Source organism: Mastigoproctus giganteus, chromosome 14, assembly GCF_048544385.1.
Source record: "Mastigoproctus giganteus isolate SK-2022 chromosome 14, ASM4854438v1, whole genome shotgun sequence".
NCBI classification, from domain to species: domain Eukaryota; kingdom Metazoa; phylum Arthropoda; class Arachnida; order Uropygi; family Thelyphonidae; genus Mastigoproctus; species Mastigoproctus giganteus.
In genome coordinates this window covers 35328922-35347322 of record NC_143588.1, presented here as the reverse complement: position 1 = coordinate 35347322, position 18401 = coordinate 35328922, and the positions used below count along the sequence as shown (strand labels likewise).

Genomic DNA, 18401 nt, shown 5'->3' with positions numbered 1-18401 from the left:
GGCCATATTGCTCCGGGGATATGTTGTGGTCATTCCCTGACCTTTCCGCATCCTCCGTATTTGGTGGCCACGGGCTCGAACCCCGGTCTAATCAAGAAGCGTGTGCTACGCACTGCTGCTCCTGCCCATCTGGCTACGGAGGCACCATATAACTTACTGGTTTGAGGATATGAGCATCAAAAAGTTGGACTGATCAACCCAGAGCCCTGACCTTAATCCTATACGGAACTTCTAGGATGAACTGGATCATTGGGTTCATGTGAGAAGAGATCACCTGAAAAAACAGAGTAAACAAAGTAAAATTCTTCTTACAGGGTCATTAGAGAGCGGCATTTGTTTTGTTTTTGCTGATTCAATGGGTCCAAATATTGTCTCGCACAGGTAAATAGTACATGGCATTATCAATTTTTCACAAATAGTGTGGGCCATGCAATGAAATAACTCAATTTCAGTGAGACTTCTAATAATTCTTTTTTATGATTCACAAATATACATTTCCCCAACAAAGTCTTTTTTTAGGTAATACTTCTTTTTCTCTTCAAAATAAGCAATGGACTTAACGTTCAAGTCTCGATATCTTTCAAAATTTTTCTTTCAACAGACAGGGTTCCATACAATTATTGCATAAACACAGCGGGATGTGATTCTGCTCATCATCACAATAGTAGAAGCCATATTTCATATTTCAAACGTTCATCTTGATAATGTCGTTTTTTTGTTCTTATCTGAAGCTAATTTGCTTGTAGATGGTCATGACTACATTCACCACCTGGTCTGGTCTGTCATAGCGAGGTGTTCTTTATTTATCTAAACATCTTTTCACAGATTTTCTGTTCTCTCTGTAGAATCTAACTTTCTTTTTGTTCTCCTAATTAAAAATTTATCCATGACTGGATGGTGTGAAATAAAAATTAAAAATAGTTACGCAGAAAAAACCACAAAGTTGCTCTAGCACAAACACAACTCAAAGATTTTCTGGGACTTGTATCTACTGTATGGCCATATTTCTAGGAGAAGAAATAGCTAATAATTGGCTGTATATTCACTGTGATAGATTCAATATTTAGTTGCAGGGTAATTTTTGTAAACATTGGGCCTCATCAGTGAATAATTACTGTAAATACCCAGTTTCTCCTCTCAGCTGGAGATGCAATAAAAGAGTATTTCAGTGGAAGATTAATTACAAAAAACTTACTCTGAAGAGGAATATGACTACCATTCGTCAAGTGCAGTACATTAGTTAAAAAGTACATTTTTGTAAACAATAGCACAACATCCTTTCACTGACTAGAAGTTACACTTAGGATAGCAAAAACTGCTAAGGGCTAAAATCCAAAAAAATATACATGAATTGATAAGTGATTTAGGGAGAAATCATGTGACATCACTTTGGAATTATGATAGGCCAGACAGTTTGGCTTAAATTCAATTTTCTCAAAACACAATAAATTCTAGGGCATCAGAAATAAATAGATGGTAAATCAGTAAAATTTCATAATTAGCTGATAGATATTTTACTAAAAACTAACCACTTGAAAATCTACCACTTTGGAAACAATGCCCAAGGTAACCCCCCCCCCCCCCCCCCGCCACAGATGAAACCATGCATCTAAGTGATTAGGTAGAGCCTTGTTCAGGCCCCAGAAGAAATAGAAGGATTTAATTCAATCATAGGAGTAAAATAAAAATTTCTGATATGCTAATATCAATACCCACTAAGGAGCCCTATGAAGATGTGGCAAGTTGGCTTAGAGCATTGTACCCACCTTTCCAATTGTCTTGATCCAGTCCCAGGACCAAAAGGAAGGAGACTTATTAGAATGCAGTTGACCTGAGTAGTAAGAACCACAAGCGATTGATCCGTTTGGGCCAGTTAGCAGCCTCCTGTCTTGTCGAAGCAGGGACCAAAGTGGCAGATTAGGACTGGGCCCCCTCACCGACCAGGATCCCCCTTTCTGAGTTCCCAAAGGTTGTGGTGCAAAGCTGAACTTGCCAGATTCCAGTGATGTAGGCCTGGAACAAAAAGTATGGGTGTTGGATCCGAGTGATGCTATTCTGGAGATACCAGAATTACTGGGCGGACCCCTCACGGCTTACAGGTGCCCACGTCTTGAGAAAAAATGAATGGTAATAGGTCTAGAGGCAGATCAAGAGGAAGGTGGACTGATGGTGTCATGTAACCATTAAAAGAGAGCTTCCATTCGCTAGTGGTAAAGCCATAACAGGAAATAGGAAAACATGGAAAATGGTGAATGGAAGGCTGATAGTCCAGAAAGACTGACTTGTGTTGTCATAGTTGTCAAATACCAAGAATTCAACAAGAACAAAGCATGATTTTAGAAATATATGAAAATAGCTCTGTTAAAAGGAAGGGAAATAAAGTAGGAATTGTGTAACATGATTCTATATGATGTTAAAGTTCCCAGTGCTGTTGTTGCAGTCACGTTTGATGAGTATGAAAATAAATGGGTCATAGTTCAAACATCCTCCATCCAACAGATGGTATTACAAAGACCGTTCAGTAGGTGACAGGTAGCAAATATCAATCAGTTTTCATAGTAGCATTTATGTTCCATGTCATGATTTTACAATGGAGCAAAGAAACAAATATCAAATTTTATTTTAAACTGGAAAAATTTAAACAGAATGTATGCACTGGTAAAAACTGTCTTTGGTGATGAAAAGTTGAATCATATGTGTGTTTGGATGATATAAGGTTCAAATACAGAGATGAGGATGTTCGTTAACAATAACCCAAGATGTGGGCATTTGTGAATCTTTTATAATGAGAACAAAGTTGAGAAAGTTCAGGAAATTGTGAGAAGAGATTGTCAATTGAACCACAGGATGATTGCTGATAAACTGGATATGAATAAGGAGATGATTCTGCATGAGTTTTAGGGAAAAGGAAGTTCTGTGTAAAATTTGTGCTGCACAGCCTCATGGATGAGCAGAAGCAATGAAGAGTGTCATCATGTGAAGACTTCATCCAGAATTGTCAAGGTAACATTAACTTCCTTGACTATTATCACTGGATATGAGCGTAGGGTGTTTCAGTACAACCCAGAGACGATGTGTCAGAACATGCAGTGGACATGAAAATCATCACCAAGGCCCAAAAAAAGTTTCATTTACAGTATTCCTGGATCAAGGTGATGCAATTCTGATCACAGGTGCTTCAAAGACTATTGAAGTGCATTTTCCTGGTGAAACCACAATTTTGAGAGAAAGGCAGCTGGTATGCTTGTTGTCTACTCCACACTTTTTATAAAGACATGTCTGACAAAACATGTCATTGCAGAGATCAACTATCCATCCTACCCCCCCCTATTACAAGCAGACTTCTTCCTCTTTCCCAAGGTGAAAACTGCCCTCAAAGGAGAGATTTCAGGATACTAACTCTGTTTAGAAACTTTTAGAATGGTGTAATAAGTTTGTTTGTTTGTTATTTGGTTTTAAGGAGCATTAGCAACTAAGGCCATATTGCTCTGGGATAATATGCGGTGGTCATTCCCTGACCTTTCCGCATCCTCCGTATTTGGTGGTGGTGATGGGCTCGATCCCCGGTCAAATCAAGAAGCATGTGCTACGCACTGCTGCTCCTTCCCACCTGGCTACAGAGACGGCTACGTAATAAGTGGATTCAATCAGGTGATGATTATTTTGAATAAAAATAAAACCATTTTTGAGCTCCTTCACTTTGTGTTCTTTTGATTGCACTGGTCTGGAAACTTTATTGCCACACCTGGTGTATATACAGTAAACCCCCGCTATTCGCGGTATCTGTATTCGTGGGTTCGCAGTTGCTGATTTAATATAAAATGAAACCTAAAAAAATGTGAATTTTAAAGCGCCGTGAACATTTTCTGCCATAAAAAAACATGGGCATGGCTAAAATTATCTTTCCCGATCAAAACAGGGCTCAGTGGGTGGGTGGGGGGGAGAGGGGTGACAAAATCGCGAGCGTGGATGTTTCTCGCTAATCCTTGTTCAGTATGTGCTTGTCATGGAAGGTTTCATCATTTGCTTTTAATTTATATGCTTATAAATTGAATAAATTTATCAATTTATAAATTGATATGCTTACAAAAGTGATAAATCTACCGTTTTGCAGTGTAAAACAGACTTTTTCTACTGTTTTAATGGAAGAAAGTGACTTTATTGTGGACAAGTTCTTTCTAACCCGTACAAAAATATGGCTACGAATAACAAGGGAAATGTGAAAAGATCAAAGAAGGTGATGACATTAGCGAATAAAATTCAATTAGACAAAATTTCTAATGGTGAAAGTGTTTCTTCAGTGGCAAAACAATATAAAATCAATGAGTCAACGGTACGATCAATCAAAAATTCGAAAGAAAAAATCCGCCATAGTGTCTGTGAAAATGCGCTAATTGTTTCAAAAATTTGCTCTGTAACTTGTGATGTTAAATTAGAAAAAATGGAAAAAGCTTTAAATCTGTGGATAGAAGACCGAACTCAAAAAGGTGTTTTGCCTTTTCACTCATCATTAGTGAAAAGGCAAAACACCTTTATCAACACTTTAGCGAAACTGGTGATAGCACTGGAGGGATAGGTTTTTTAGCTAGCAAAGGCGCTGGTTTGAAAGATTTGTTTGACCTTTCTAATAAATATTGCATTTAATATTAAATTGTTTCTTATTTTCATTTCGATGCCATATGCTTGCATTTCACTATGTACTGTCTATGTACATAGTCATATTATGAAGATACATATGGCGCCTCCGTAGCCAGGTGGGCAGGAGCAGCAGTGCGTAGCACATGCTTCTTGATTAGACCGAGGTTCGAGCCCATGACCACCAAATATGGAGGATGCGGAAAGGTCATGGAATGACCACCGCATATCCCCGGAGCAATATTGCCTTAGCTGCTAATGTTCCTAAAAACCAAATAACAAATAATACATACATAGACAAAATTTTAGACTAGTAATTTTTCTTATATATTCCATACTTTGAAACGGAACCCCTTTATTACTATGGGAGCCATAACTCAGTATTCACGTTTTTGGTATTCGCGGCAGTTCTCAGGAATGTAACCCCTGTGAATAGCGGGGGTTTACTGTATATTCTTTTAAATACTTTTTAATTTGTTTTTAATAACGCTCTTTTATATTAAAATATTTACAGTTTTTCTTTATGTTATATATGATCGAATTTTAACAATTTGATCATTATTATTATTATTAAATTGGAGATTTCTAACATTTCATTGATGTAATTTGCCCTTCCCTTAGCATCCATTGGCATTTTGTAATAACTGCTAGTAATCACTGCATATGGAATCCCAGCACTGTTGTTAACTTTTAGTTTCATAACACAGGTCCATCTGAAGTCTCACATTATACACTTCTGATTAGTGCTCACCTCCTTCTAAGAGAGGAAAATCTTTTCAGGTCTCTAAAAATATACTTTGTTTATATTGAATTCTTGGTGTTACATGTTTTATATGTGGAACTATAATGTCATTCTGATTATGATAAAAATGTAAAGGCAGGTTGCAAGCCTGAATGTCCTCCAATCACTCTGAGGATGGAAATATGCAACTGATATGGAAATATGGTGTGATTTGTGTTCCTTACTAACAATATTATTTCTTTATGTAATTTTTTGTTCCAAGTAGGAACTGGTAAAATTTAATTTCTTCGAACTGAGATCATGCAATATCAACTCTTTTTGATTTTAATTAATAATGTAAATATATTTATTACTGAAATATTACTGGAGTTTCAATTTCTCTTTCTTTGCTTTTTCATTTATTTCTTAATTTACACCTTACACCAGATAATGATTCCCAAAATGGATCCGAAACCCTATTTCGTCTAACAAAGTCAGTGATAACTGAGAGTGTTTGGTGGATGCAAGTTTTCTGTTTATTGCCAAATAAACTATAGTTTCATACATAAACATAGTTTAGTGTTTATTTACTTTAGTACTAATAATAACTGAAAAGGAAGGATACAAAACACAGCTTCAATGGCACCTTGTCTTTGAATTTCATTATCTGTTGCACCAAGTTTCCCTAATACTTTATCAAGTACTGCATTCATAGCTGCTGTTGTAATAACTTTAGTCATCATTCCTAAGCATCGTGCCGCCATGTGACGTACTTCAGCATATGGATGCTCCAAACAACAACAAATATGTGGAATCACTAACTTCAGCTGCAAAAAATCAAGAGATATTAATCATTTCATTCTGAAAAAGTAATAAAGAAATGTCATGTGAATTGAATGCAAATTAAAATGTTTTCTTAACTTCATTAAATCCTCTTAAAATTATACTTACAGTCAAGGTAGACAAGTGTGACAGTGCGGTGACACCCATATTTGAGTGGACTTCGATTTAAGTCCACATGACTGCTAAATACAGTTAAAGACTGTCTTGTTAAAATGATTAAATGTAAACTCACAGCGGTTACATTTACAACAAGGCAGAGTACAAACAGAACTCATTCTTAATACATTGTTATTATATAATCTTTAAAAGTTCTTTATAGTAATTTATCATTTGATATTGTTGATAAAATGGCAATACTGATAAAAAAATCGGGAGTTAGAATTAAACTGTTTGGAATTTTTTCAGGGAGTGCACATGATAAGAGCCTTGTCAATCAATGATTTTCTATACCGATAAAATTTCTACAAAAAGGCTCACAAGACAGAAATTTTCTCAACATATTGTAGCAGACAGTAGTCACCCTTTCCATATTTTTGGAAAAGAACTTACAAAAAAAAAAATAAAATAAATAAATAAATAAAAATAAGTAAGCGTTCAACTAAAGCCTTTTGTAAATAGACAATCACATACTTACACGTGCAATGATTTCATTATGAATAAGTAAATATAGTGAATGAATAATTTTAAATGTGTACTTCAATTAGTAAAAACACAGGGATGGGATACATTAGCATTAGCATTAGTAGAGGCATATGATGCAAGAAAGCAAGCTTATTCAGCATCAGCAAAAAAAAAAAACCACTACTCCCATTTCACCCCTCCGTTCGTTCGAAATACCTGTCCAGCTGAGCCTTAAATTTATTTAGGCTATCAACTTCAACAACAAGCGATGGGAGTCTATTCCACAAACCAACTGCCCGCTGGCTAAAGGCAAATTTCCGCACATCTATCCGACATCCGTCCTTCCTCAATTTGAATTTATGCCCTCTCAGGTGATTATTCTGAGCAAGAGGAAGAATCCCATCGGCATTGAGCATGCTCAAGCCATTCAAAGCCTTATACACCTCTATCAGATCACCTCGCCGATGCCTAGTCTCCAGGCTCTGTAATTTACAAAACTTAAGCCTTTCTTCGTAAGAGCAACCCTTTGTTCCATTCACTAATCTTGTTGCCCTTCTCTGTACTCGTTCGAGCAGCTCTACATCCTTCTTGAAATGAGGCCTCCAGACCTGTATACAGTATTCAAGGTGTGGCCTGACCAATGCCTTATACAAGGGAATAATCACATCCTTATCCCTGCTAGAAAAATTCCTGTATATCATTGACAAGACACCATGAGCTACTCTTGCAGCTCGTCTGCACTGCTCAGAGAACTTCATATCTGCCTGCACAATTACCCCCAGGTCCTTTTCATTCTTTACCACTGTCAGCGTAGTACCACAGAGATGATACGTTGATCTGGGGTTACTGTTTCCCATATGTAGTACTTTACATTTGTCAATGTTAAACTTCATTTGCCACCTCTCAGCCCATCTGCTCAACCTTTCCAGATCCTGTTGCAGCAGCATAGTATCAGTAGTGTCCTTAACAACCCTGCCAACCTTGGTATCGTCTGCAAACTTGGACATTAAGCCTGATACACCATCATCAATATCATTTATAAATACAGAAAACAACAATGGACCCAACACTGAACCCTGAGGAACTCCACTAATAACATTAGTCCACGTTGAGCAGTGTCCATTGATTACCACTCTCTGTCTTCTGCCACTCAACCATCCCTTTATCCATAGCAGCAATTTGCCTCCAATGCCACACTTCTCCAATTTGTGCAGCAGTCTTCCATGCGCAACAGTATCAAAAGCCTTTCTAAGATCCAAATATATAATATCAAAGTTATTCCCTGCATCCAGTTCTTTTGTGACTACATCATAGTATCCAATCAAATTAAATAGAAAGGGTGCAAGAATATTTGATAATGCCATTGAGGCAGTGTAAGGTGGGTCAGAAAACAGCTAACTTGGGGAGCGGTGGTACACAGACTAAACGATGAACAACAGCTAAATAGAAGTAAAAGTAATCGTGAACTGCTTCTATTGGAACATTAAGCAGGCCAGAAAGCAAAGGTACTGGGGATTTCAAAGTTTACTGTGAGTCATCATGGAACAAGAAAAGACATTGGCTGCTTTGATTTGATTTGATTTGATTTTGGATTTATTGGCGCAAAAACAACTAAGGTTATACTGCGCCAGGATACGATTAAAATAACAATAAAGATAAATTCTGGTAACCTTTAAAAAGGTTACCTCGTCAAATTGTTATTTATATATATATATATATATATAAATATATATAAGGCAGTATAAGTTTAAAAATAAATGATTCCAATTTATATATGTGTGTATATTTGTATATATGTGTGTATATGTGTGTAAGCTTGTAAAAACTTAAAAACTGCTGACACGTGGTCGTTGTCTGATAAAATCTGACTGAGTGTATAAGGCTCAGTCGGATGAGCAAAAGCAGTAAAATATATATTGCGAACATGGGTAAAATTAACACAATCTATTAAAATATGCTTTAAAGTTAAAACGGTGTCGCAAGCCTCGCACATAGGAGGGTTATCCGCCCTCAGCAGAAAAGAATGTGTCAAATGACTGTGTCCTATGCGGAGTCGAGCAAGAACAACTTCCTTACTCCAATTCCTACACAGACTAGACTGCCATGTTTCTATTACAGGCTTTATTTGGTATAATTTATTTGTTCTCTGTCTGTGCCATAGTTCTTGCCATTGGGAATATATCTTCTTGCATATTATTTGCCTCTAGTCTGTATAGGGGACTGACAGGCAACGATTATGAGTGGGTGTTGCTGATTTGGCTGCAGCGTCGGCCAAATCATTTCCCTTTATCCCAATGTGGCTAGGAATCCAGCAGAAGCGGATATCAAACTTGTGTTCATGAAGAGAATGTATCTTCTGCTGAACCCGACAAAGAACTGGATGAGAATTGTGTCTCAGAGATAATAAAGCCTGTAATACACTCAGAGTCAGAATATATTATTGACCTTTGGAATTGATAAGTTCGAATGTGATCCAAGGCTAGCTCTATAGCATACAGCTCTGCAGTGTATATGCTGGATTCAGGAGGAATCTGCTGAGATATTATAGTGTCGGGAAAGACAGCAGCAGATCCTACGCACGATTCAGACTTCGAGCCGTCTGTGTAAACGGGCAAGAAGTCTGAGTGCTCAGCTTGGTGTGCAGAGTAGAGCTGCTGGTAGACAGATGATGAGATCTCAGACTTTACCCATTTATTAAGGGAAAAGTCGCACGGTGCGGGATGAGCATGCCAGGGTGGAGGAATTTCTTTTCGTGTTTGTGCAACCTTGTCTACCATGATGTTAAACTCTCTGAGTAGCTCTTGGACATGAATGCCAAAAGGTCAGATGGCAGTCTTATGGGTATTGTACAAGTTTTCCCAACGTGGCTCAAAATCGGATGTCCACACAGGATGGTCTGGCAGGGATTTCAACTTTAAAGCATAGTTTAAAGACAACTGCTTACGTCGAAGGGATAATGATGGTTCGTTTGCTTCGACGTATAAGCTCTGGACAGGAGATGTGCGATATGCTCCAGTAGCGATACGGATGGCCTGATGATGGACAGGGTCAAGCCATCGAAGGGCACTGTCTCTGGCTGAGGAGTATACCTGGGCCCCGTAGTCTAATTTGGGTCGTACAAGTGCATGGTAAAGCTGTAGTAGGGTACACCGATCTGCTCCCCAACGCGTGGAGGAGAGAGAGCGGAGAATATTTAGTCCCCTCGTGCATTTTGTACGAAGTTGATGAATATGTTCGAGAAAGGTCAACTTTTTATCAAACACAAGTCCCAAGAATTTTATGTCTGACACTACTGGAATAACATTTTGTCCAAGCTTTAATTCAGGTTCAGGATGAAGATTACGCTTGCGAAAAAAGTGTACGCAAACGGTCCTCTCCGGCGAGAACCTGAAGCCATTAGCAAGTGCCCAGGAATTAAGGCGATCAATGGCTTTCTGCAGTTGTCTTTCAATGACCCTCATGTTGCATGACTGACAAAATATACTAAAGTCATCAACATAGAGGGCATTGTTTACAGTTGGAGGAAGTTGTTCTGTGATGGAATTGACTTTGATGGCAAAAAGCGTGACACTTAATACTGATCCTTGTGGTACTCCCTCCTCTTGGCTGAAGGAACGAGAGAGTGAGGATCCCACACGAACTTGGAAAGATCGATTGGCTAAAAAGTTTTAAATAAAAATGGGGAGTTGCCCCTAAGGCCAAGGCTATGCAGATCTTTTAAGATGCCAATCCAAGTTGTGTCATACGCTTTCTCCATGTCAAAGAACACCGACACCAAGTGTTCGCGTTTTAGAAAAGCATCCCGGATGGATGCTTCCAATCTAATAAGATGGTCCAAAGTGGACCGGTTCCTTCAGAAGCCGCACTGGATGTTGGAGAGAAGGTCATTTGTTTCGAGATACCATATTAAACGAGAATTAACCATTCTCTCCAGGATTTTGCACAGACAGCTAGTCAGAGCAATAGGACGATAATTGGTGGTGACTTTTGGATCCTTTCCTGGCTTAGGAAAGGCAAGAACGATTGCCTTTCGCCAGGAATCCGGAAACTGCCCTTCAATAAAGATTGCGTTATACAGAAGGAGCAGACAATCCATAGATTTTAGTGAAAGATGTTTAATCATTTCATAATGGATGCCACCTGGTCCAACAGCACTTGCTTTGGAAAGAGTGAGGGCTCTTTTCAGTTCCTCCATAGTGAATGCCCCGTTATAGGGATAGAGGCCCTTGGACTTAAAATTAAGTGCTTGTTTTTCCAGTTTATGTTTCAGGACCAGGAACTCTGGGGAATACGAGGATGTTGCGGAGATGTTAGAGAATGTTTCCCCAAGAGCATTGGCTATTGCAGTTGGGTCTGCAATAGTGCATCCATTATAATCGAGGATTGAAGAAGGGTAGGATGTATATTTTCGCTTCATTTTCCGGATTTTATCCCAGACTACCTTAGAGTTAGTAGACTGGTTAATAGATGATGTAAAACGGATCCACGATTCCTTTTGACTCTGACGACGGATGTAGCGTGCTTTGGCTTGTGCACGTTTGAAGGCTATAAGGTTGTTCGTGGTAGGATATCGGCGAAATATCCCCCACGCTTTGTTTTGAGCCTTTTTGGCTGTTGTGCATTGTAAATTCCACCAAGGTTTGGGAAATGGTGGAAACAGGGCAGATGTTTTTGGGACAGCATTAGCAGCTGCTTGGACAATGATTTCTGTGATGTACTTTACTGCGTCATTGATAGGCTCCCGACTGACTGTACTGAGGTCAAAATTTGCCTGATGTTGGAAGGCATTCTAGTCAGCCTGATCAAACTTCCACCGTGGTAACCTAAAAGGAAGACATGGTCTCCCACTGTGTAACAAGGTTATCATGGGGAAGTGATCACTTCCGTATGGATTCTCCTCCACTTCCCAAGTGAGTGAAGGGAGTAGAGAAGGGGAGCAGATAGAGAGATCAATGGCAGAAAAAGTACGGGTAGGCATGTGGAAGAAGGTGTTTGTTCCAGTATTTAGAAGGAAAAGGTCATTGTCATTGAGCATACGCTCTATGACTCGTCCCCTTCCATTGATGTTAGCACTACCCCACAGGGTGTTATGTCTATTCATATCCCCGAGAAGTAAGTAAGGGGGAGGCAAGTGCATTACAAGATCAACAAGGTCTTCCTGGGGGATGTCAGTCCCAGGTGGCAAATAAAGAGAGCAAACTGTTAATATAAATCCCACCGAAAGGCGAACTGCAACAGCTTCCATGCTAGTTGTAATTAGCAAGGGCTGAACTGGGGTTTGATTGCCGACAAGGATAGCCACTCCTCCATGAGCAGAGCCATCTGCAATTCTATCCTTTCGAAAAATTGTGATGTTGTGCATGGTGGGATTGTCATTTGCCTTCAGATATGTCTCCTGCAAGCAAAAGCAAACTGGCTCGTGCTTTTGCAGGAGGGCCTTGATGTCATCAATATTTCGCCAGAATCCACGACAATTCCATTGTAGGAATTTAGCCATTATTTTGGCTTGGTGGGTCCATCAGGCGGCTTCCGAGGTGCTGAGGGCTTACTTTTATCAGTCTTGGGTTTATCTTTTTTGGGGAAGAATGGACGCTGTCCTGTGTCCATTTCTTCCTCCGCAAAGAGTTCTAAGACTGAATCTTCAGGTACCTCCTTCTGCTCGACATCCATGTTTTCTTGGGTTCTAGGGGAGACTTCCCCTTTCTTATTCTTTTCTTTCACAATTTCCTTTGTTGCTTGTGGAACATTAGGAGGTACTGATATAGGAGTGGCAGCTGATTGGTTTTTCTGTACAGGTTTTTGAGAACTTAGGAGATAACGCGCGATGGGAGTGAAAGACTCCTTTGGAGGAATGGTCATGTCCGTCTGAGTTCCGACGGAACATCTCCCTGCTACCTTCTGGGCGTACGTAGGTCTGTTGTTATTCAGGGGTTTCACCGATTTCCTTGCCTCCTGGTATGATATATTTATCTCTGCCTTCAGCCGTTGAATTTCTTTTTCTTCTTTCCACCTCTGGCATGCCCGTGAGTAGGCCGGGTGTTCGCCTTCACAGTTAATACAGGTGGGTTTTGCGGCTGAACATGCTGTTGTTTCGTGGTCCTTTGCACTGCATCGAGCGCATGCAAGGACTCCATGGCAGGCCATTTGAGAATGTCCATACTTCTGGCATTTAAAACACCGTAAAGGGTTCGGAATGTATGGACGCACTGAACAGTTGATGTATCCAGCTTTAATCTCATCAGGAGGTTTAGGAGAGTTAAAAGTCAGGATAACGCTCCTGGTTTTAACAATTTTTTCCATCCCTTCGCGCAGTAATTCTCTTGACGGCAATGACTCCCTGTGGTTTTAATTCGGAGCAGATTTCCTCCTCGGTTACGTCGAGAAGGTCCCACACCGAAATGACACCTCTCGATGAATTGAGTGTTCTGTGTGGTGTCACTGTTATGGGTATACCTCCGATTGATGTTACTCAGAGTAGATGTTCAGATTGCCTGTCATTTTTAGTTTCAATTAAAAGGTCTCCAGAACGAAGCCTCTTAACTGATTTGGGTGAACCTGCTAACCCATCTAACCCTTTTTGAATAAAAAGGGCGACATTTTACCAATCAGTGTTTCATTGGTAGAATGCATGATTAAGAACCTTGGGACAGGCCCTGATGGTAATTCGGTTCGCTGCCTCTTTTTAGCAATAATGCTATCTGTCTCCTTTTCATTGATTTCAGATAGGGACCGGGTGGGGGCCCCTGAAGAAGTGAGTTTATCAGGATTCATGGAGTTTTTTAAATTGTTCAGTGCCCGGGCTCCCCACCCACCACAGAGCCCAAAGGGATGCCCTTTGGGCTCTGTGGTGGGTGGGGAGCCCGGGTGGGGAGCCCCACTACCCGGCATGCAATAAATGCGGTCTGGAGTGGAACGCCAGGGCTACCCAGACACTATACCCGCACTGCCGCCAGCCTGAATCCTGTCCCTCGGACCATGAGGGTAGGGGCGTGGCATTGACACGGTTGACCTTCGTAGGCGAGCCTACTAGCCGATTGATCCTAGCCGGGCCTTCCAGGACCACCCGTCTTGTTGAAGCAGGGGCCAAAGTGGTGTATTGAAGCTGGGCCCCTCAACCACCAGGATCCCCCTTTCCGAATTTCCACGGGTCGCAGCGCACGGCAAACCGCCGGATTCCATTGATGTAAGCCTGGAATCTGGGCTGTGGGCGTTGGATCCCAGTGATGCTAGTCTGGAAGTCTAGCAGCGTCACTGGGAGGTCCCCTCACCACGTACAGGTGCCCACGTCGAGGGGTCATTGGCTGCATTAGGGTAACTAAGAGTAAAAACAGATTCAGAAATACATGCATATACACCAATGCTAGGAGCATAGTAGATTAATTTGATCAATTTGAAGTGCTGGTCAAGCCATCAAATGCACACATTGTAGGAATATCAGACACATATAAGTTACATTGAAAACTGTTTCATTGCCTGTATATGTATTAAATTATTATTTTTTTAATTTAAACACAAAATAATTGTAATGCTCCACTCCCTTTATGGATAAGGGAGGGAAAGAGGCAGTTACAATCATGATACTCCTTTGCCTGAGTTTCCTTTTATATATACTGATATTTTGGTTACAATGTACAGGCTCTCCCTGGCTTATGTAATACTTGAAACAAAAAAAAAAAAAACAAAAAAATTGTGGAAACATATTTTGCATCCCGTAGGAATAAATGCAGGTATCGTGAAAATGTAATGTGAAATCAATAGCACGTTTTTTTTTTTTTTTTTTTGTAATTTGTTCCAAGACCTCGAAAGTTGAAATTTTCGCTACATAACTAAGCAGTCTATCTCTCTAAAAGGTAATTTTTATAAAGGAAACTACACTACACTTTCATTGTTTTAATATGTTCAGTTATAAGACTCAATTTTGAACGCCTTTCTGATATTTTTTTAAAACACATTTCTGGAGGTCACTACCATAAAAAAATAAAAACAATTTGCGCTTTCTGGTTTATTGGGCTTTTCTGTTAGTGCAATCTGTTATAAACAGGCAGTAAACTCGATCTTATTGCATTCGTGATAATACCAATAACTGGAATTGTGGGTTTTTACGTTATGGTATTATGGTGAAATGAGTTCGCCCCTCACTAAAACTTTCAATCATATAAAAAACATAAATAAATTTTCAGAATCTTCTCTTCATTCATATTTACTTATTACAATGGTGAAGGGAAAGGGAGGAACGGAAAGTGCAAGTGCTGGCAGTGCTAGGAAATGAAACAAAATTGATTTAGAAACGAAGGCGATTAATTAAGAAGTACGAAGCAGGACAAAGTTTGTCATCTATTGCATGGAGTAAATACACTGTCCCTTAAAAGAGTAAATACTCTTTTAAGGGACAGTGCACGTATAAAAGAACATGTTAAAGGCTCAATAGTGATCACAAAACAGCATTCAGGTGCTATACCGAAGATGGAAAATCAGAATCAGAAGCAAGTGCCTGTGAGTCCAATGGCCATTCAAGAAAAAGGAAGAAGTATTTATGAAGATATTAAGGATAAGTACAGCAAACCCCAAGCCAAGTCCATGGCAAGCAACTGGTGGTTTAATAGGATCAAGCATCGTGATGGTTTCCACAATGTTAAAGTATGTGGTGAAGTTGCCAGTGCCGATTCTGCAGCTGCAGAGAAATTTCGTGATGTGCTGGAAAAAAAAACTTTTAAATTTCCACAGGCCTCAACTTCCACAGTGGTATACTTATCAGCTGGAGATGGAGACATTGATTCTGACAACGATGCTCGAAAGGTAAAACTTGCTGACATTATGCCTGTCTCTTCTCTCTTTTTGTAATTTTATAATTTTGAAATTTTTGTAATTTTGGATAAGTAATTGTAATTTTTCCTGCAAATGAGATAAAAAAAAAATTGAATAAATAATTCCATTTACATGTTCCCAATCAAATTCAGTGCGCATAGTTGCAAGTGCTGCATAGGCATTTAAGGAAATTTTGACTTACGTAGAGTTCCATGGAATGCAACCCTTACGCAAGTTGGGGAGTGGGTGTATACTGGAGGAGGGGAGTTCACCATCACTTACTTTGAAATGATGTATATTTACAGTTATGTAAAGCCTAGTAGCTTTAATGATTACTTCCCATTTAGAATTCTTGTTGGCAACATCATTGGTTGGTCCCATTGTATAGAATTTAAAAACTGTCTGAGACTACTGTTGTCACTTTTACGAAAGCAAAAATCCTTTCCTTTACCCTTGATGGCAGTTACATTTTCAAGTAAATCCTACATCAATATACACAGTGATGACTGCTATCTAGTGGTTCTTTTATCTGCAGGTTCTTAATGCATGAAGAATCACTGCTGTAATCAGATCAAGATTATTGCACTCCTCCTCTATCTCTCAATGGGGAGTATAATGTATACTCCCCATTGAGAGATAGAGGGGGGGGTGCAATAAGGCTTGACGTAGCCCAGTGGCCAGGAGCGAGAGTGCATAGCATGCGTTCCTTGAGTGGACAGTTCAAGACCGTAACCACTAAATACGATAAATATTTGTATTGACGATTTATTGTAAACTCTACTGACTTGGTTGTCGTGCCGGAGTATAATCAGAAAATTTATTTATATAAGAGCTGGAAAATCAAAATTGAGAGTAAGAGTATTGTTAGAAGCCAACTGACTGTGACACATGTCCTATTCACAGAGGATGTCCACAGGGCTCTGTCTTAGGCCCCTTCCTGCAGAATGTCGTCCTGGATGAACTTAGGCGACTTCACTGCTTATGCTTTCGCTGACGATCTTATCCTCACGCTAACTGCAAACTCCAGGGCATCCCTTGAGGCCAAGGCAAACTATACCCTAAGGTTACTCCAGGATTGGGCCACTCTCCACAAGTTGCAGCTCTCTCCTGCTAAAACCAAATCGATTCTACTCAAGGGAACCCTACAGATCACCTGACCACCACAGATCAAGCTAGCAGGAGAAACAATCCCTCTGGTCATGGAACTCAAATACTTAAGAATTATGTTAGACAGTAAACTGTCCTTTTATCCACACCTAGCATATCTACATACAAAAATCCGCAACTACACAGCCATGATCGCACGTGTGAGTAGGAGTTATTGGGGGCTAAAAAGACGCACCCTCTCTCTCTTCTCTATAAGTACTTACGGTGCCGGAGCATGGTTTACCAGAGTCACCACTGTTAGAAACATACAGAAACCTGGAACAATCCACCGCTGCATGTTACTCATGATGACAAGGGTCTGCTGAATAGTCAGCACTCCTACTCTTCAAGTTTTGTACCTGGACTTGGAGGTGATCCACCGTGCAATACACTATCGCCTATCAAGAGGAATGCCGGCCACCATCATTAACCACACGATCAATCTTACAAACGAGACTCTTATGGAAAAGTGAACCCTCTTCTCTATACTCACTCAAACTTGGCAGCAGAGATGGATAGACACAAGCAAGGACCAATCATGAAGAAATTTATTCCCCAGGTCGCTACAGTTTTCCCCAATGCTCCCCTCTTGGACCTCTCCTGGTCTCCATGCTACCTATATTATTACCGGACATGGATCTATCAAACAGAAGCTGACTCATGGGCATTGAGCAGGACTCCTATTGCTCCTGTTGCCAGGAAGAGGACTGGGAGCATATGGTTTATACGCTTTCTCACTATGAAGACTTAAGATGCCCTTTAATTTCCAAAATACATGATCTCCCACGAGACAGAGAATATCTGTACATCACTGAGCAGGAACATTACCTTGCTATTACCAAGTTTGCCCAGGACCTGTTTGCTGTAAGAAGATCATACCTTGCACATCCAACTGCCTTCTGACTTTCATCTTATTCTTCATCTCTAAAGGACACTCTCTTCCCTCTGTAAGTGGACAAGAACAGGACTGGATCGATACTCCCTAACTGAAAACAACCTTCATGGACATGGCACCCACGGTCTTGCCGCAACTCAACCAGACATGACTCCCTGCTAACCCTCATGTAGGGTAGGATTTGCTAACCCAGCTTTTTTTTTATTATTATTATTTTTTTAAAACTTTTTTTAAAATTTATTATTATTTTATTTATTTATTTTTAAACTTTTTTTAAAAAATTATTATTATTTTATTTATTTTAAAACTTTTTTAAAATTTATTATTATTTTATTTTTTTATTTTTAAACATTTTTTTAAAATTTATTATTATTTTATTTATTTATTATACATTATTTTTACTTGGCCTCTGCCTAGGAAGCTCAGGCGACCCTGGCGGAGACCAGCCAAAGAATTATGGGCAGCTTGGCTACCTTCTAGTCCTGTGTGCGGACAGCGTAGGGTCCTCCCAGGGGCCCTGCGGCCAAATGCCAGGACGCACAACAGAACCTAATGTAATATGTCATATACAACACGCAAAACTTTCTTGGCATTTACAGTAGTACTGTATTTCTTCACAGTGTACATGTGTCACCACCTGTGGGAACCATAGGTGGTGCCTGATCCTAACACTATGCACACTATGATTGTGACAAGTACAACGAACAACTGTACAGAGAAATAGAGTGGGCCAGT

At 39.8% G+C, this 18401-nt stretch overlaps 1 protein-coding gene across 4 annotated transcripts in view; it reads right to left on the bottom strand.

Annotated features, from left to right (window-relative positions):
- LOC150075060 (TATA-binding protein-associated factor 172-like) overlaps positions 1-18401 on the bottom strand; it is a 934682-nt gene that overhangs the window by 250842 nt on the left and 665439 nt on the right. For 3 of the 4 annotated variants that reach the window (XM_090388242.1, XM_090388243.1, XM_090388244.1), the window contains exon 26: positions 5982-6183. In XM_090388242.1, coding sequence (XP_090244368.1) covers positions 5982-6183 — 202 coding nt within the window. The remainder of the gene's footprint in view (positions 1-5981; positions 6184-18401) is intronic. The other variant, XM_090388245.1, reaches the window with a different exon arrangement.